This window comes from Andrena cerasifolii, chromosome 3 (assembly GCF_050908995.1).
Source record: "Andrena cerasifolii isolate SP2316 chromosome 3, iyAndCera1_principal, whole genome shotgun sequence".
NCBI lineage: Eukaryota > Metazoa > Arthropoda > Insecta > Hymenoptera > Andrenidae > Andrena > Andrena cerasifolii.
The window spans coordinates 11,355,915-11,374,244 of NC_135120.1; the positions used below are offsets into that span (position 1 = coordinate 11,355,915).

At 35.7% G+C, this 18,330-nt stretch overlaps 4 protein-coding genes across 8 annotated transcripts; 2 read left to right on the top strand and 2 right to left on the bottom strand.

The window, feature by feature from the left end:
* Positions 1–29: 29 nt before the first annotated feature.
* On the top strand, positions 30–4,334 carry Rtel1 (Regulator of telomere elongation helicase 1). The gene is made up of 12 exons (XM_076809126.1): positions 30–296; positions 374–803; positions 907–1,162; positions 1,362–1,625; positions 1,699–2,006; positions 2,076–2,282; positions 2,354–2,516; positions 2,593–2,850; positions 2,925–3,164; positions 3,234–3,740; positions 3,874–4,015; positions 4,095–4,334. The coding sequence occupies exons 1-12, from the start codon at positions 164–166 to the stop codon at positions 4,172–4,174; spliced, it is 2,988 nt and encodes a 995-aa protein (XP_076665241.1). The 5' UTR covers positions 30–163; the 3' UTR covers positions 4,175–4,334.
* LOC143367382 (T-complex protein 11-like protein 1) lies at positions 4,335–8,975 on the bottom strand. 4 transcript variants are annotated; one of them, XM_076809130.1, is made up of 10 exons: positions 8,715–8,975; positions 7,936–8,049; positions 7,507–7,626; positions 7,072–7,191; positions 6,707–7,001; positions 6,116–6,634; positions 5,843–6,027; positions 5,600–5,766; positions 5,238–5,515; positions 4,335–5,149 (listed from the first exon to the last, which is right to left on the bottom strand). In XM_076809130.1, exons 2-9 carry the CDS (start codon positions 7,944–7,946, stop codon positions 5,268–5,270), a joined length of 1,665 nt encoding a protein of 554 aa, XP_076665245.1. In that variant the 5' UTR covers positions 7,947–8,049; positions 8,715–8,975; the 3' UTR covers positions 4,335–5,149; positions 5,238–5,267. The 4 variants fall into 4 exon arrangements, with proteins under 4 accessions (XP_076665245.1, XP_076665246.1, XP_076665249.1 ...); XM_076809131.1 differs by lacking the exon at positions 8,715–8,975 and adding an exon at positions 8,167–8,513 and having other exon boundaries at positions 4,335–5,515; XM_076809134.1 differs by lacking the exon at positions 7,507–7,626 and having other exon boundaries at positions 4,335–5,515; positions 7,072–7,219; positions 8,715–8,965.
* A 913-nt stretch (positions 8,976–9,888) lies between these two features.
* Aif (Apoptosis inducing factor) lies at positions 9,889–13,845 on the top strand. Of its 2 annotated transcripts, XM_076809129.1 has the most exons (13): positions 9,889–10,259; positions 10,765–10,869; positions 10,951–11,051; positions 11,198–11,258; positions 11,345–11,505; positions 11,590–11,720; positions 11,786–11,961; positions 12,026–12,217; positions 12,305–12,498; positions 12,582–12,834; positions 12,905–13,077; positions 13,153–13,404; positions 13,471–13,845. In XM_076809129.1, exons 1-13 carry the CDS (start codon positions 10,169–10,171, stop codon positions 13,540–13,542), a joined length of 1,962 nt encoding a protein of 653 aa, XP_076665244.1. In that variant the 5' UTR covers positions 9,889–10,168; the 3' UTR covers positions 13,543–13,845. The 2 variants fall into 2 exon arrangements, with proteins under 2 accessions (XP_076665244.1, XP_076665243.1); XM_076809128.1 differs by having other exon boundaries at positions 10,765–11,051.
* Positions 13,846–13,858: 13 nt separating this feature from the next.
* Positions 13,859–18,320, bottom strand: LOC143367378 (protein broad-minded). Its single transcript, XM_076809125.1, has 8 exons — positions 16,645–18,320; positions 16,240–16,577; positions 15,965–16,161; positions 15,557–15,895; positions 15,139–15,458; positions 14,552–14,729; positions 14,260–14,475; positions 13,859–14,198 (listed from the first exon to the last, which is right to left on the bottom strand). The coding sequence occupies exons 1-8, from the start codon at positions 18,318–18,320 to the stop codon at positions 14,076–14,078; spliced, it is 3,387 nt and encodes a 1,128-aa protein (XP_076665240.1). The 3' UTR covers positions 13,859–14,075.
* Between the last annotated feature and the right edge of the window lie 10 nt (positions 18,321–18,330).

The window sequence follows — 18,330 nt, forward strand, 5'->3', positions numbered from 1 at the left end:
TATCGGGTTAGATGTGAATATTACTCGCTGCTAGTAACAGTAGAGTTAAGTTTAGAATTTGGCGGGAATGGTTGGTTAAGCTTTCTACTTGCGTTATTCGGACGATGCTGCTTGTACTCTGAAGATATTTATTTGCACGTTTTGTGAAATTCACACTAGCACGATGCCTGAAGTAACGATTAATAATGTTATCGTTAATTTCCCTTTTAAACCGTATCCTGTTCAAGAGGAATATATGGCAAAGGTGATAGAATGCCTTCAAAATAGCAAGAATGGTGTTTTAGAATCCCCAACTGGTACAATTCTGTTTTAGTATTTTCCTTTGTACAGCAGACGATTGAAGCATCGAAATTAAATGACACAAATATTTCAGGTACGGGGAAAACTCTCAGCCTTTTGTGTTCCTCTTTAAGTTGGTTACTAACGAAGAAAGCACAATTGCAAGCGCAATCGTTAGTAGGTGCAATAGAGGAACCAAAGTTTGGAGGGTACTTTTTCAAGAAATTAAATAATGGACTCAAGGAAGCTGCCGGATCTGAATCGTCAGATCTTTCCACCACTTTTAACTGGGCACCGCCGAAAATTATCTATTCATCTAGGACACATTCTCAGCTGTCGCAGGCGATGCAGGAATTAAAAAGAACCTCTTATAAACACGTAAGCGTTGCTGTATTGGGATCCAGGGACCAACTTTGTATTCATCCAGAGGTTTCCAAAGAGACTAGCAGTTCGAATAAAATATACATGTGTCATTCTAAAGTAAAGTCTAGAGCGTGCTTTTATTACAATAATGTTGAAACGAGGTAAACTCTTCTTTCATAATATTCGATGCCTTAGCAGGTGTTATTCGGTTTTAAGAAAGCGTTGATGAAATGCACATTTTAATATTCGTTCTTTTCCTTGTAGAAAAGAAGATCCTCTTTTTAAGCAGGAAATACTAGATATAGAGGATTTAGTAAAAGCTGGTCAGAAGCTCAGTTGTTGCCCGTATTTCTTGTCCAAAGAACTGAAACAGACCGCAGATGTAATTTTTATGCCGTATAATTATTTATTAGATACAAAAGCACGGAGAGCTCAAGGTATAGAGCTGCAGAATAATATTATTCTCTTCGACGAAGCGCACAATATTGAGAAAACTTGCGAAGAGGCGTCGTCGTTACAGGTACTACACTTGTGTAGCAATATTTAAATGGAATTAATATACTAGTAGTAAATAGGTTTATGTTTGCCTTCCGGCCTCAAAATGGGACTGTTAACCCTGTGAAGGACTGTGAATTAATGTACTATTTATAATGTATGTACGCATCGATGGATGTATTGAAATAATATAGTTATTAGATTTTAATACGAAGCTTTTGTAGATATGCAGTACAGATGTTGCATTGTGCATCGATGAAGTAACAGTGGTAATGGAAGACATGGCTAAAGATATGGACCACCAAAATGATTTCTTGATGGAAAATGCTGGAAATCCCCAGAAAGATTTTACTGCTGATGACTTGTGCATTTTGAAAGCTATGTTTCTGGAATTAGAAAAGGCTATCGACGCTATAGAAATTGTAAAACGTGACGAAGGAGATACACATCCTGGAGGATATATTTTTGAGTTACTGGAAAAGGCGCAAGTGAGTAGCTAAAGAATTTTCCAATGCGTACACTAATTTTATGACTGTTATTTTTAATAATTATGCTTGGTAGTTAACCCATGGCAAGGAACAGCTGGTAATAGAGAAGCTAGAGAAAATTGTTACTTATTTAACAACTACGAGTTCATCTCCGTTTACGAGGAAAGGTAACGCGCTCCAAAAGTTCAGCGACCTATTGAGAACTGTGTTTAGCAGCGGCAATAGCGCACACTTCAGAGAAAGAGTCAAGCAGTGTTATAAAGTATACATTCAATTAGAAGAATCAAAAAAGAATAAGAATGATATTTGGGGAGCAAAGAAAACTGTTTCGAAAAACGATGGCAAAGTTATCAGTTACTGGTGCTTCAATCCTGGTTTTAGGTAAAGTATTAACTTTTTTGTACGCTTAAATATTTATTACAGTAATATATACATATATATTTTCTAAAGCATGCAGAATTTAATGGAACAAGGTGTACGTTCAGTAGTATTAACGAGTGGTACGTTATCTCCTTTAAAACCGTTTATATCTGAACTTGGAATACCGATTGACTTTCAACTAGAAAGTCCACATATTGTAAAAGGAGACCAAATCTGCGTGGGTATTCTTGGCCAAGGTCCTGATGGTTATTCGTTGAATTCTTCCTATAACACAAGGTATTTTTATTAAGCGCACTTTTATACAATATATGTGCACTGTGTTAATCGGAGTATGTAATTACTTTCAGAAACGATCCTAAATATATAGGATCGCTTGGGCGAACAATATTCAATTTCAGTTGCCTGATTCCTCATGGCCTCTTAGTTTTCTTTCCCTCCTATCCAATAATGAAGAAGTGCAGAGAAGAATGGCAAAACACAGGTTTGTGGACAAAAATAGCAGACCGTAAAGTAATTATCTTTAATATTGTTACAGTTCTTTATTTATTCCTTACGCGTAATAAAACTGTTCCTTTACATTTCTTAGCCTATATATGTGGAACCACAACAAAAAGACGGTTTCATAAACGTAATGAAAGAGTATTGCGAAAAAATCAGGGATCCTTCTTGTAAAGGGGCTATTTTTATGGCAGTTTGTAGAGGCAAAGTGAGCGAAGGGCTTGACTTTGCTAACGCAAACGGAAGAGCTGTGTTAATTACTGGTCTTCCATTTCCACCTTTGAAAGATCCAAGAATCATATTGAAACAACGATATTTGGAAGAAACGCGGGCTAAGAACAAAGAAGTAACTAGACCACAAAGTCGTATTAAAGTACCAATTGAAGATCAAGAGTTCAAGAGTTTTTTTACTGTTTTTAGGCTTTGTCTGGTCAGCAATGGTATCAACTCGAAGCGTCGCGAGCTGTTAATCAAGCTATTGGCCGAATAATACGCCATAAGAATGATTACGGAGCTATAGTTCTCTGTGATTGTAGATTCGACAATCCAAGTTTTAAAAAGCATTTATCTGCCTGGCTAAGGCCTTATATTAAAAATTTTAATAACTTTGGAATGATTACAAGGGTGTTAAGGGACTTCTACAGATACGCAGAACACACTGTAAGTTTCATTACTCCGTGAAAAGAATTCTTTAATTCTCAATTTACTACATTCAAATTTTCCTTTCAGTTACCGCAACCAAATATGGTTGGTAGTTCTTCGAGTAATAGGCCTTTGTTACCTGCGACAACAGCATCTTTCGATACAACTGTGTCTCGAAAAATAAAGAATACTGCGAAACAAAGTTCTGAAGTAACATCTTTGGTAGAGGATGCTTTTAATATTGATATATATACAAATGAGAATGAAAAGTACAATAAATCAACTGAAGTAAAGAAAATGAATTTCTCTGAGCTTCTAGCGATGGAATCAAAGCCGGCGATTAACTTCAGTGATTGTAAATTAAAAGATAATTATACCAAGTGTGAACTAACAATGAATATCGCTAAACCAGCTATGAAGAAAAGAAAGATAAAAATGCTGCCAGTGGAATTCAACGAATGCTTGTCTGGCCCTTCGACTTCTTCAGGCACGAGCACAGACAGTAAAGACAGTTCAAAGAATTTTCAACAAATATCTGAAGATGTCAATAGTGATACTGACAAAAAGGCTTTAGGCAAAACGTATCTGAAGGAGGTAAATACACAAAATATCATACAGTGTATGAAATATTAAAAGATTCTAATCAATAAATTTGTGGAGCCTTCGAAATATTCTTTTATAAAGAACATTTAATAATTGAAATGCATATATGAAATATATTTCTCAGGTGAAACGCTCTCTATCGGAAGTGAAGTACAAAACATTTGCAAAAATGATACAAGACTATACGAAAACAGGAAATTTCGAGGAGTTACTGAAAGTACTTGGAAGCCTCTTCCCACCGAAAGAACTATTCCACTTATTTATAGGTATTCTTCTCCACACTATAAAGATCGTTTGCATTGTATTATTAATTTTCAATGATTTAAGAAACGTATAAATTTTTAGGGTTTAAACATTTTCTAAAAAAGGAACACATTGCTGCATTCGAAACTCACGTTGCTTGTTTAAGACACGTGCAGTTATGATGCTAGAAGCTAACAGAAATTGGAAGACTGATATCTAAATCTATAGAATGATTATTAAAATTTGTGATACAAGTATGTGCATTAATAAATTACGTATAGATTTGTATACTTTTTCTTCCCAAAAGATCAACCGAAAATAAATTCTACTTTTGACTAAATATTTAACTCCATTACATATTTTATTGTTCTGTATTAACACATGCTGTGATCGCATAGTAGTGTACAATTTTAAAATCTACAAATCATATTTCGTCATAATCGTGAAATACATATATAAAAGTATATACAACCATTCGTCAGTATATATTCTTATCACATGACTACAGTAGATACCACTAATGTATATATGTTGAAGTTTATCAGCATTGTTCTACTAAGTATTGATTTAATAATTATTCTATTTTAAAAAAGTGTATGCCCCTTTATAATACAAATCACGTAAATGGTTAATCGTTATGCGTATGGCTATAAAAATTAATACATTAACTTTTCTTGCTAAATACTTATACATACTTGTATAAAAGCCGGACTTAGCGGAAACGTGTAAATATGCGTGTGATATTAGTCAAAAGATCTAACGTCAGCGAACAAGCATAGAAGACCGTCTTTAGAAATGGAAATAAAATGTCATTGAAAATTCATTTAATTTTCAGAGCTATGTACATATATATGTTACACTTTACTTTTCAGTACGTCTCGAAACATTCGTCTAAGAATCTTTCAAAGCACCGAGTACGGAAAATAAAGTCGTACATGTATTGTCAAGCAATATTCATTACATTCAAACGAAATCGATTACTTATCTGTGCGTTTGGACTGCGTCGAACACAGTGTACTCTCCCTCGTCTGTGCTTCTTAATCCCATATTAAACTAACTGTACCATTTGTAACTTATATTGACGTCAGAATGCATTCCGCTCCGACACTTTTGTCTATACGTGTTTAAAGTATATACGTTTTTTTTTGTTACAGAATCTGATGTATGGAAATGAATATTACATTTCTTTTTTTTTTTAAATTAATGTGTTATTTTATGAACACATAACGTTAATGTTTCCCTTACAAGAATCTGTTAAGAATCGTAGTTATTTTTTTACAGTTCCATGGTATGAACTCCAGTCGCATCTTTATTGTTATCAGCTTCTTTTTTAATAAGTGCATTGGTGACGATTTCTTGATAGTATTCCACAAACACACTTCGATTATGAGAGATAAGTATTAAGAATTGAGCCGCTATGGCCGTCAACTCTTCTTGAAGCGACGAAAGCCCCGGTGGCACTTGTTGCGGTGCTGCGGATTGAGATGATATTATTTTCTGCAGAAACTGTCGAATTCTCAAATCTGAAAAGTCATAAAAAAAAAATAGATACGTCGAGGAAACTTATTTAAATGTTATGATTAGCAAATTTCATTCGCAATACTTACTTATAAGATGCCTGATTTTATGTTCAGGCTTCATGAGTTCCAATATTTGTCCTTCTAATAATGTTTCCAACTCCGGTGTTAACTGAGCAGCACCAATGTCCTGTAATGTTGTACTTAGGTCTGTTTTCACTTGCAACACGATATTTGGTATTACAGTCTCCAAATCCCTAATAGCATTATACATAAAATTCAATACGCAGTTCTATTACCTACGTACAGAATTACACATCACTGTGTACATACTTGTTTGAATGTACAGAATCCAGCAGCACACTAAGATGCTGTTTAATATCTTTCTTGAAACCCGATACTCCATGAATTGGTGGTCCCACTGTGTTGTTTATCAGCAATATCACGGATCCTGTGATGCTTAGCCGGCTGGTTTTATCGCGTAATTCTATTAACCTACCTTGGTCCAGCATCAAAGTCTGAAAGGAAATATGTTAACAAGATTAGCCTTCGCAAAATCATTAATCCAAGCGATAGAAGAAAAGCATGCGTAATTCATAAACATACTTCCGCGTCTGGATTAAAATCCCATTCTAGGAGATCTAGATACGCTTCGGTTAAAAGACCATGCGTGATCTGTCGCACAGCGTTCACGTCTGATGAATCGCCCGGAACATTAATAGAGTCGAAATGCCTTAATAGCCACTTCTCCGTGTATTGCAAACCGTTCGCATTGATTTTTAGAAACTCGGCGAACTTTGCTTTCTCATACTCTATACTCGAAGCAACTATATTCGGTCTCATCATAGTTATCGTGAAGTTTGCCAGATCGAGCCGCATTAATTGCAATACGTCCATTATACCTTTAAATACTTCGATAACGTCTGTCTTCAGACTGAGTTCACTGATCATCGAGTCTCTTACCGGCGCGCACACTTTACTCATAATTGAAATCACATATTGCGCGTAGTGATGGAAGTCCAAAACACCTTTTTCTGCTTGCTGTTTGATTAGATCTACATCGAGCACCTCTTTTAAATTCTCTCGGATCTTTGCGTGGTGTGGCAACACCAGCTCGTCTAAAGTCTTGAATAATTAAGGAGAATTATTAATATACAAAGCTTATATCGCGTGAGAAAATCAATACGAACATGTTACCTCTTTAATTTCTTGTAGCAAGACCAACGCCTGCGTGTAACTTGGAGGATCTTCGGCTAATTGCTCGGCTAACAAATTCCAAAATGCTTTGTGCATAATTTCCTTCACTTTCCTGTGGAATGTACCATCGTCGGGATCGAGTTTCTGTAATTGAAAATTCTTGTCCACTGCGATTTCGTGAGCTAAAGCCATATTCTTCATGCCGTTAGCAGCCTTTACGATTTCTTCCAGCGAAACAAACTTTGGCGGGGATGCTCCTATTAATCCGCTCACCATAAGGTTCGGTGTCTTTTCTCTGCAAAGTATTAATTTAATCGCAAGCCGTTCTAATATCTCTCGGATAATTGGACGATGGAATAATTTACTCTTTCGCATTTTCTTCTTCTGTCTCGGTGTGAGAACTAGACTGGTAATCTATAGGCGCCGATGTACCGGCTTCGTTAACGTTGCACTTTTGTTTCTCATCGTTTTCCATTTTTTGATTCCTATAAAGTATATCTTGTTATAAATGTACTGTAACGAAAAATCATGTTGAAACATTTAAGAAGTGTCATGTATACTGCAATAGGTAACACAATGCTTATTATTAAATTGTTAAATATTGTATTTAAAAATTCCATATCAATTGTGAAATCGGCATAAAAAAATAGCTCTTAAATTAAGGTGTATTAATAACAAACATGAATATTTAAATTCCATAATTAATATTAAAGGCGAAGCCACAATTCGTTAACACCAAAAGCAACGCAACTGTTCTGTAACAAGTATCTAACACTATTGTCAAACAAAAGCACACTGACCAAAACAAAATACCAGGAACGAAATTTAACAATGCCACTGAGCCTGGAAGTTTGCGACTAATGAAGAAACAGCAAAGAGTAATACCCCATATTACTCCAGCGCCGACCAAAACTTTATTCCTAACAAAAAAGCATTTAACTATGCGCATAACATTAAAATGAAAACAAATAATCTCGTTTTAAGTGAGAAATACAATTTCTTTTTAAAAGTAAAGTAATGAACTGAAAACATAATAGACAAAATCGCCTATGTGTTTATGTGCAAATTTCTGTTTTACCATGGAGCAATGAATTTGAATTTATGCCTCACGATATCTATACCTCTTTCAGTAAGAGAAATAAAATGAAAAAATGCTTATTAGATTATGGAATGCGATAACTTATACAGTTTACAATGTATAGTTTAAAATACTGAAGTATAATACATACTTATCTGGCATGGTTAACGTTGAATTCAAATGTTTAGTTGTAGCATGATCTGCACTCGGAGGCAGCTGGCAGTTGAATGCACTGGTTACTGAAGAGAAGGAGGTCAAACTTTGTCTATAAAAAGAACATCCACAAGGCACATATAAGAATCATCTCCTTCCTACTTCATTTCAGAGGACTAATATAATATTTTTTTTATTTCCAACAACCTGCAATGTATTTTCATATTACCTGCAAATTACTAAATTATGAAATATTGCAATTGTCAATTATGTATTAACATATTTAGTAATGTAATGTAGCATATAAAAATCTCATTAGGTTTATGAAACACAAAATTGCTCTGAACAATATCTGCTTCCATTAAATAGAAGTGTAAAGAAGTGGAAACTTTCACATCCTTATTATAAGTTTAAGTGGATTCATATCAAGCTTATGAGAGGAAATTTTAAGATAGTATTTATCTTAATTATTGATTCGGATAGTTCTGTTCCATTGCCAATACGGATGTAGCGAAGCATTTCTAAACATTCGGAGATTATTAAGTATCTATTTAATACGCCAGACTCATTGATCAGTCAATACAATAAGTATTGATCTGTTTACAAACAAAACCGAACTACTGTTTGTTTATCCTGCGACTTCGAAGCACGTTTTCCCGATCAGTGATTTGAAAACGGTACGAAGCTGCTCCTTTGTGCTCAACGACTCTCAACGATTCTTAACGTAATTACAGTTTTCCTGGAACGTCGAAATGTAAGAATCGTACGGAATCTTACCCGTGCTGATGCTTTACGAAAATATTCGAGCATTCGTCATAATAAAATTCATGTTTCTATGGCAGATTTATTAACAATTTTACGTAGAGGTCGTCATGTCGAAAGATCAATTGCGTCCCAAACAGCTGTGAATTGTGTATTTACAACTTTTTAGGTTGCTGTTCAATAGTGAAGTCTGTGAAGTCAGGCGTGAATTCATTTTCAAAACAGTAGCGTCCTCTGCAAATTGTCTTTTTCTCAATTAGCCATCCTGGATAATTATCTTTATATTAATATCTCCTGCGATTATCTCCTACATATCCATCTATATTATTTAAACTTGCGAATATCTGCGATCCAAGATAGTTTAAGAACATAAAGAATCTAACCACGACGATTTTGAAAATGCGTATTTTAAATCTTATTAAAATTTAAATAAACTTCTGTATACCTACTCTATTTTGTCATGAAAAAATGTCGAGAATTTGTGGTAAAGCCACAGCTTCAGTGGGCAAATAAAAGATTGTTAATATATATCAAAATCAACGCGAGAGATTTTAACTCTCGATAGATTAACTTTCAAGATAATGATGCGTAATCGTATCGTCGCGATAATAAAGTCTCGTATCTCGAAAGTCTCAAGGTATACGTGACATTGTCTTCCTTGGAAGGTGATGTGACTCATTCTTGTCTACCTTGAATTTGACAAAGGCCGCATTTGGGTTCCGATAAATGAACTCGTCTGAACGTTCTTTGTTGAATAAAAGCAACCGATTAAATTGCATTTGAATAATATACAATGTATGATTTCTTTGCGGCAATTAAAAACCTTCCTATTGTATGATTACTTTTTAGATATAAACTTCTAAAAATTGAAAAATGTTCAAGGAGTGAAATGATTTAACTTTAAAGTATACAAATAAGTAAAACTTTTATTATTCAAGCAGCGATGGCACAAAAGTTACTTATTTCGTACAAATAAAAATATTAAAATTTTTCTTACACAGCTGATTTATAAAAAACTAACAAAGTGAACACAACATTAAATTGTTCATTTGACTACGCAGGAATATTTCAACGCAATATTATTAATTGTTTTTAAGTATATAAACACATATCCGTTCGTGCGTAACGTGGACATAAATTTTGAACTGGAATGAACTTGCGCGCTTATTACAGCGCAGCCCTGCGCGGCTGTCATTCGTTATCTGTTTTGCTGTGCGCTATTACAGGTTTTATCAAATTTGCACATTTTTCTTTTAAGGTTGCAGGGAAAATTCTTTGATAGTGCTTCAAAATTGATGAATGGAAAGCACAGTAACTTGGTCGCAAAAGAAATCAGGTAATGGAGTGTCTCGCATCAATCGCGTGTGAAGAGAAAACCGTGCAGCGGCTTCCAGTTGTGCGCGTGGACAACAGAACCGGCCACACGCGCCACCACCATATTGCGTAAGGCCAAAATTGGCCCGTCAAAAATGTTAAGCTGTGGTAGAGTTATCGGACGATTTCCAAAACTTACAAGCCATTCGCACGTTAACCACTTCTCTCGGCCCTTCAAATACATCGGTGAGCAACTATTCGGCCACTTCTCGAAGAAGTATTTTCCACTTGAAATGTTTCTTCTGTTTTTCGAACTTATTGGTTCTCTCCGTTTAAATATCTAATTAATTCTACATTTCACGTCGCAAGGTCTCTAGGAAGCAAGGAAATTTTATAACCGTTGCGTAAACCCGCCCTTCTGATAACAGGTTTTCAGTAACATTCTTTTAAATTTGCGTGCGGCATGTTCGATCTGAAGTGTACACCACGCGACATAACCTCAAAGCTGTTATTTTTCAAACTGCAGTATCATTAGTAAATATTGAGTAATACTGGTTTCAGCTGAAAGTTGAAAGTATTAGTTAAAATTATGTTCCGCGCCATGTGTTTCTCGTTCTGTAACGAAACATTAACATCCTGGATTCTCGTTTTATATTTATGTTAGTGTGTCTGAAGATGGATATGATTAATTTGACATTGAGTTCATTTATCAGTATCTATTATAGCTTCTAACGTTCTATTATTTTTCTAGGAATTGTTAGTGTCAATAATTTATGGTATAGTAGCAATGCAAGTGATAAAAAGCCATATAAGTCTCCAGGCACCACTATAAAACCTGAAGAATGTGTACCTGAAAGTACGTATTCCAAACCAAAGAAAAGCGTCCCTGCGTGTGAATCTTATCCTAATGCATCTTGTCCATCGTCTTGTTATGAAGTTTGCGGGAGGCCGGATGACCCGCAGAAATGTGATAAGCCACCGCCACCATATTGGAAGATACTGGCTACTTTAATTATAGCAGGAGTTACAATATATGCGGTACGGTATCGATGATAAATGGTATTTTTTACTTTAACTCTCGATCGTACGTAAGACGGCTCACTGGAGTTATCTATAGAGCTTGTTGCGACATGTTTCTGTTTCTTTTTCTTCCTTTAATATTTTTATTTAAATGTATCCCATAGATATCTTCCACAAATTTGTTTACATCAAAAAAATCAGATCCTCAAAAGGACGTAAGTAAGAGTAAGTTGAGCCACAAGTTATCGCAACTAAACTTTTGTGTACGACGCGGAAAGGCATGATTAACTACTGTTTACTTTACAATTTAGGGAAAAAAGATGGAAGGAAACATAGAAGGTCGACGCAGAAAATTAAATCTCCAGCTTCTTCTAGTTTAATTCCTAAAGATGTACCGTACCTTCTAATAGGCGGGGGAACCGCTGCATTTTCTGCATTCAGATCAATTAAATCTAGAGATCCTAAAGCTAAGGTATGTCCCTACAATCCCGTTTGATTAATAGCTCTACTCCGTTACTGTGCAGCGCAGAAGTAGCGATATAGCTATCTTGTTTAGGTTTTAGTGGTAACGGAAGAAGGAGACTTTCCATACATGAGGCCACCATTATCTAAGGAACTCTGGTACAATACGGATAGAAAGACTACGGCACAGTTATTCTTTAAGCAATGGAATGGAACACAAAGGAGGTAATTGTTTCATAATCATGCGTACATTGATTTAACTAATTCATTGTGCATTTATTACGTTGCAGTATATTTTACGAGCCGCATGAATTTTATTCGAATGTTAATGATTTGATTGAGTCCGATAAAGGTGGGGTAGCTGTAGCCACGGGTTGGAAAATTACAAAGATGGATGTTGCAAATAAAACTGTAACACTGGACGATAATTATGAAATAAAGTATGATAAATGTCTTATAGCAACTGGTAAGTGCAGAGGATTCCTTTTTCAGGATATACGTACACATTTTTCACCCAAATCTCTTTGCAGGCGCTTCACCTAAAAATCTTCCAGTCTTTGAATCACTCGAAGATGATCTCAAAGAAAAAATTATAACATTTAGAACAAGGGAAGATTTTCTGGACTTGGAGGATAGCGTGAATAATCCTAATTGTAAAAATATAGTAATAATTGGTGGCGGATTTCTCGGATCGGAACTCGCTTGTTCACTTGCACGTAACTGTACGTTCTTTTCAATTCTCTTCCCGTCGATATAACTGTCCAGTTGCCAATGAGTATAAAAACATAACTGACTACATTTTCGTTCAGTACCTGAAGATAAAAGAGTATTTCAAGTATATAAAGAGAAATTTATAATGGATCAAGTGCTGCCGGAATATTTAAGCGAATGGGCAACAAAGAAAGCAATGTTGGAAGGTGTTCAATGTATTCCTAGTGCTGAAGTTGAGGACTATACTTATAAGAATGGGCAACTCTCGCTCGTTCTTACGGGAAGTTATGTTGTATGTATATATCCCATGATTTATATAAATATGCCCTAAGAATATATATGTAACCATTTTGTTTTCTCTGTTCCCATGAAAAGCTTGATGCTGATCAAGTGGTTGTGGCAGTAGGCGTTGAACCAAATACTGATTTGGCAGTCGCTTCGCATTTAGAAACAGATCCTGACGTAGGCGGCTTCCTTGTTAACGCAGAGTTAGAGGCAAGGAGTAATCTTTGGGTTGCTGGAGACGCAGCTTGCTTTTATGATATCAGACTTGGTAGAAGGAGAGTAGAACATCACGATCACGCCGTAGTTTCAGGAAGATTAGCGGGAGAAAATATGACTGGTGCAAGTAAGTTGAATGATACCATTATGATAGTTACTAGGAGAGAAAGATCATGAATCACTTATTCTTTCATCAGGAAAACCGTACCTGCATCAGTCGATGTTTTGGTCAGACCTAGGACCAGAGGTGGGATACGAAGCAATCGGTATTGTGGATTCATCACTGCCAACTGTAGGTGTTTTTGCAAAAGGAGCTGAAGTAACGGCCACTAATAATTCAGCCGAAACAACTCGGTCCTCGAGTGAAGAGGTAAAGAATAGAACACTGATCTTCTAAGCACGTTATACGCGTATGATTTTTATAGCCGATGTTTTTAAAATACAGAAATCGAGATCCCCGCAAGCACTAAGTTCAGTAAAACCGGAATTAGTAACAGAACCGTCCCAAAGTATAGACGAACAAGCGGGTTCGAATGAAAATGATAAATCAGTATATGCTGATGACACAAAACTAGCAACAGAAGAACCTAAGAGATACGACGACTTTGTAAAAGGTGTCGTCTTCTATTTACGAGATGACATTGTGGTTGGCATAGTTCTTTGGAACATCTTTAATCGAATGTCGATTGCTAGGCAGGTACGTGCACGAAACGCGACGATTGCGTAGAGTAGAACGGATTTGTCTTGTATGTGTTTGTTGCAGGTCCTTGCCAGGGGCACAAAGTATGATGACTTAAATGAAGTAGCAAAACTGTTTACCATTCACGACGACTGATTCCGTAGGCGCAAAAATGTGATGAATACATGACAATATCGTGTCATTGCTGTATATAAAGTTATTTATCCATCAATTCTGAAACATTTTTACAAATAAAATCTACAACTGCTATGTTATTCATGAGTCCAAAAAGGTACGACTTGTATAAATACTGCACATACCACGTACAAAAGTATTTCCAAAAGAAATCTAGAGACGAAAGCATTCTTATAGGCATTCAGACGTGTTTATTACATTATTACTAAATGTGAACTTTATTAAGAAATAAATAAAAAAAAACTGTTTTATTAGTTACTGAAACAGAGTTTAATATCATTGGTACACTAACAAATGTATACGCACAAGTATGAACATTCATCAAGAAACAAAAAAAAATGCACTCCATGAATAACGCGTAGGAATAAATTGTTTCAAGAGAAATGTTACGATCCATTGTCAGACATATTTTTAAATGATTATTCGCATTCTCCTCTCTTTTTATTCTGTTATCATAATAGGCATATTAGAAAATTGGTTGATACTTTATATTCTCATACTTCGTGTATAGAATCAAATCCTTTTATGACCAGTTTCGGTGAAATTTTATTTCCATATCTTCTATCTAAGATATCCATATATCTGAGGTAATTATGGCATTCGTAATCATCTAACGCCTGTGTAACAAATATAATTATAAGTATAAATACTGAAGTCAATATTACAGTATACACGTACTATATGTTCAGGCCACAGTTTTCCGCATGTCACGTTTTGCATTAGCGTATGTTGACAGTGATGCAGAAGTGATACACAGTAGTAGATTATATAATCAGGCGAATATAGTACACAGGTAGCCAGAAAATGCACGATCTGAGACCAGGGCAGTATACCCCAGAAACATTGAGACATCATTAAGTTACATATCAAGGACCAGTCCATTCCAGAAGTACTCTGCGTTGCGATATAAATGGATTAATGAAATTGACACAGAATTAGTTATGGGACACGATGGAAAATTAAAACATACCTTAAGTGCGAACTTGACATTTGGTAGTTCGTTGCTAACAATGCTTTCTAAGATTTGCATGAACGTAAACTGTATGGCACATTCTTCCTTAATATTTCTGTCTATCACCTTCCCCAAAGACGGCCACAAAAATTTCGTTACTGGGAACTGTATCAACTGCGTAATAAATGTCTTGCACCTGCAATTATCAGGTTTTAAAGTATCATCTTGAAGAGAATTTCCAGAGGTCGATGATGATGAATAGCATTCTGAAGCGCAATGTTACTAAATGATGGTGACTAAGTTTTCCACCTGAGACCTGTCAATGATGATACTTGGCTAGCTAGAGTTGCCCTAAATTTTTCTTTGAAAAAGTGCTAGCAAGTTCAGTAGTGTTCTATTAAGATATTCTTGTGACTGTACACGAGAAAGTCCTGATAAAATATCTTAGATTTGCTAGCGGAGGGTATATTCGCGGTCACCTGAGACATTTATTCGCAATATATACGATACTTAGAAGATAATTTCTGTGCCAATTTTTTCAAAAGAATTTCCTTAATTACGTTGAGACATATAGTTTATTAAAAGAAAAATGTATTAGTACGTACTTCGCCATATCTCCTTCACAAATAATGAACACTGTTGATAAAAACCAATCAAAGCCATCAAATTTTTTTGGTCTCTCATACTGTATAAATTCATAACACGCGTTGATAAATTCCTGTAACTTCTCTCTCGTTTCGATTGTATTTTCCAAGATGTCATTTTGATCTGCATAATACAGAGCTAAATTGATCCCTTGTATTTCTTCGGCGAACCAAAAATCTGTTTTCGACGATACGTTCTCATCCCATTGAAAATTTTGTCCCCACTCTGCAGTGGGAATTGCTTTCTGCATTTGGTCCACTAATTGAATCAATATTCTGTTCTAAAGGGATGTATTTTGTTGAAGTTTAATTCAGGGAATACCTAATACAATTTCGAGAAACTGATCTGTAATACAAAAGCGAAGATTGAAATATTTACCTTTAGTGGCTCAGGCGATGCTGTATATGCTCCTCTAACTTGCCCAACCCAGTCGCTATCTAGTAATCCAGGCTTGTCCGCCTGAAGAATATTTTCTAGCTCTGTATTATAATCATTTTCTGAGACGGACGAAGCTTCCTTGTCCAGTTTTGCAGGTGGTAGTTGAGGCAATTCATATTCCTCCGATTTCGAAGTTTCTTCCTCATCCTTACTTTTCACGAAATACGTTTTAGATATAATTTTATGCCTTAGCAGAGTATAATCGTCAACATATTCTGTACCCAGTTCTTCGTTTTCAGTTTCTTCTGTATCGAAGTTTTGTAGCTTCAATAAAATATCCTAAAAGACATTCACATTGTAAAAGAATATGAAGTGGATTAAAATTCTAAAATCTTGTTTGCGCAGTACCTGGAAGTCCAATAGTTCTAGTAAATATATATTGATATTTAAATTCCACATTACAGTATTTAGCGATAAAAGGCCTAAGTAATGATAGTTCGATTCAGGATTTACTGATTCTGCAAACAGTTCGTGTAAATTCAGCGGGCAATTCTGTGCATCGTTGCTGTACGGTTCCTTTATGTTTGTCATGAATGCAGAGAAACCTAATAATGCTTGAAATGTATAGCTGGCACTAATGAATTAATATTAAAGCGAACCATTGTATCATAGTGTAGTCTTACATTTCAAGTTGAGAGAAAAGAATGTTAGTATATGCAAGAAATTTTTAATATTATCATGGTCCCAGGGATCATGAAAGTAATACGGATCTTCTAATATTTTACATGTTTCCGAAAGCAAAGATGATAAAACGTGGGGTGCTAAATTAGCAAGCACATTATATCCCAATTGAAAGAATGTTGCTGTAGTCACGAGGTTGACTACTTCCATCGATGTCCATGACATTCTTAACGGTGCGATGGACCCTTCGATTAATTCCTGAAATACCGATGATTCTTGGACAAGGGCTTTCAATCCAAATGGTATAGACACCATTTTAAGTAATAATGCATTAACTGCACTGTAAATAAAATTTCACGTGATTACACTTTATCGAGAAAGGGGATCGTAGAAGAATAGAAATTTACCTATTTATCTGCTGAGCTTTGTTTTCATTCTCGAAATAAGATTTGTCTAATTTGTTATAGAAATACGATACAGCAGGATAGAATACCTTCTCTATTTTATGCTGTACAATTTCATATACATCGAACACGTCAAATAGCTTCTCTATTACTTTGAATAATTTCAGAAGGTATTTAATATTAATTATAGAAAATGGTTGTTTCAGCATGTTCGATGCTATTGCTACGATAAACATTGCTGGACATTTTGACACTCTGTCGTCAAAATTTACCGTATGTTCTTTACATTCGGATATAAGAAACAATGAGCCGTCGACAGTGTCCAGCATGTGTAGAATAATGTTTAGCGTGTGGGGCCATATTTTTATATTATTTTCGGAGAGCGATGGTAAATGACATAATGCTATGTGATAGAACTCATGGTCGTATAAAATTATTGGCTTATCTAAAATAATTTCTAAAGCGTAACAAGAAACGTCGTATACACCATTTAATGTTTCCACAGACAATTTATTCAGAGCTTTCAAGGAAGCGATCAGGAAGTCAGATATCGAGAATGGGCTTTCGAATGCGCTTTCCCCCAAGAGTCTTCGGCCTGCCTCGTAAGAGCAGAGTTGCGACACGAAACATAAACAGTGAAGATAAGTTACTGTTTCTACAGTATTTCCGTTAATGATAACTTCCATTGGATCGTCATAAATAGACACTGTTATCGAACGAGGAGGTTCCTCCAGTCCTTTCTCCACGTAATGCAGTACGTGCTGCAGCAAACTCTGCGATTTACCTAACGCAGCCAGAAACATTCTTCTAGTAGTGAGACTGATGATCCACTTCTTACTCCAGTCAGCACGCGGTTCTAATACAGAAATAATATTCAATATATTTAATCTCTTATGCTGCATCGCGTTACCAAATTCATGGCTAGCCAGGAATGTCATAAACTGTTCTATCAACTCTTCCGTTGATTTATCAGTGCTTCGTACGCATTTCAGTTTCTCTTCGTTGTAACGCATTATCAGGTGCATGATACGATATACCCTTTCATGTAAGAAGAATTTAAAATTAATCCCAGCGATTAGGGTAGGCAACATCTCGAATGTCTTTTGCGATTGGTATTGAGAGTTGAAGGCGTTCAGTAAGTTTGTGTATACATTCTGGGGTTGCGAGCAAGTAAGTAGCTTCGCGTGAACTTGCAAGCTAGCTTCGAAGATGGGTCTACTCTCGTTTGTGAGACCATCCAGTAAAGCCTTTTGAAGCAAGTCCCACGCCGAACTGTTACTTATATGCGACAGCTCATTTTTTAATAAAATTTCGTACCCAGCCAATCTAACATGAGCAGGCTTGTCGTGGCTGATTTTATCGAGAATAACGTTGTAGCACTCGTCATTGATTAGAGGAGAATTCCAATCTTCGCTTGTTTGATCGCTAATGCAAGAGAGGGATGATCGAGGTCGAGATTCGGAAATCAATGTTGATGCAGATCTTGAGGCAGATTGCTCGACAATAGTAGTTCTCATAGAATTCAACAGCACAGACATCTCCTTGGAGTGTATAATCTTCTGTGCTATATCAGTATAGTCCTCGTCTTCTTCCAATGATTTCTCTATAGTAAATTCAAACTCCCTCTTTAAACACTTTTTTATCCACCTCTCAAGATTCGGGGAGATATTATTCTCCATGTTCGAAAGA

Bases quoted from the DNA above. Each gene is read 5' to 3' on its own strand.
- LOC143367378 (XM_076809125.1), bottom strand. From the start codon at position 18,320: ATGGAGAATAATATCTCCCCGAATCTTGAGAGGTGGATAAAAAAGTGT. The intron at 16,162-16,239 runs GTAAGACTACAC...AAGCATTATTAG, and splicing joins CTTTTCTCTCAACTTGAAAT to GTTTCTCTGCATTCATGACA. The intron at 15,459-15,556 runs GTAAATATTTCA...ACATCCCTTTAG, and splicing joins CATCGCCTGAGCCACTAAAG to AACAGAATATTGATTCAATT.
- Rtel1 (XM_076809126.1), top strand. From the start codon at position 164: ATGCCTGAAGTAACGATTAATAATGTTATCGTTAATTTCCCTTTTAAA. The intron at 1,163-1,361 runs GTACTACACTTG...AAGCTTTTGTAG, and splicing joins AAGAGGCGTCGTCGTTACAG to ATATGCAGTACAGATGTTGC. The intron at 2,283-2,353 runs GTATTTTTATTA...AATTACTTTCAG, and splicing joins AATTCTTCCTATAACACAAG to AAACGATCCTAAATATATAG.
- Aif (XM_076809128.1), top strand. From the start codon at position 10,169: ATGTTAAGCTGTGGTAGAGTTATCGGACGATTTCCAAAACTTACAAGC. The intron at 13,078-13,152 runs GTAAAGAATAGA...TTTAAAATACAG, and splicing joins CTCGGTCCTCGAGTGAAGAG to AAATCGAGATCCCCGCAAGC. The intron at 13,405-13,470 runs GTACGTGCACGA...TGTTTGTTGCAG, and splicing joins GAATGTCGATTGCTAGGCAG to GTCCTTGCCAGGGGCACAAA.
- LOC143367382 (XM_076809130.1), bottom strand. The intron at 5,767-5,842 runs GTATGTACACAG...TAATGCTATTAG, and splicing joins GATTCTGTACATTCAAACAA to GGATTTGGAGACTGTAATAC. The intron at 5,516-5,599 runs GTAAGTATTGCG...ATGACTTTTCAG, and splicing joins TAAAATCAGGCATCTTATAA to ATTTGAGAATTCGACAGTTT.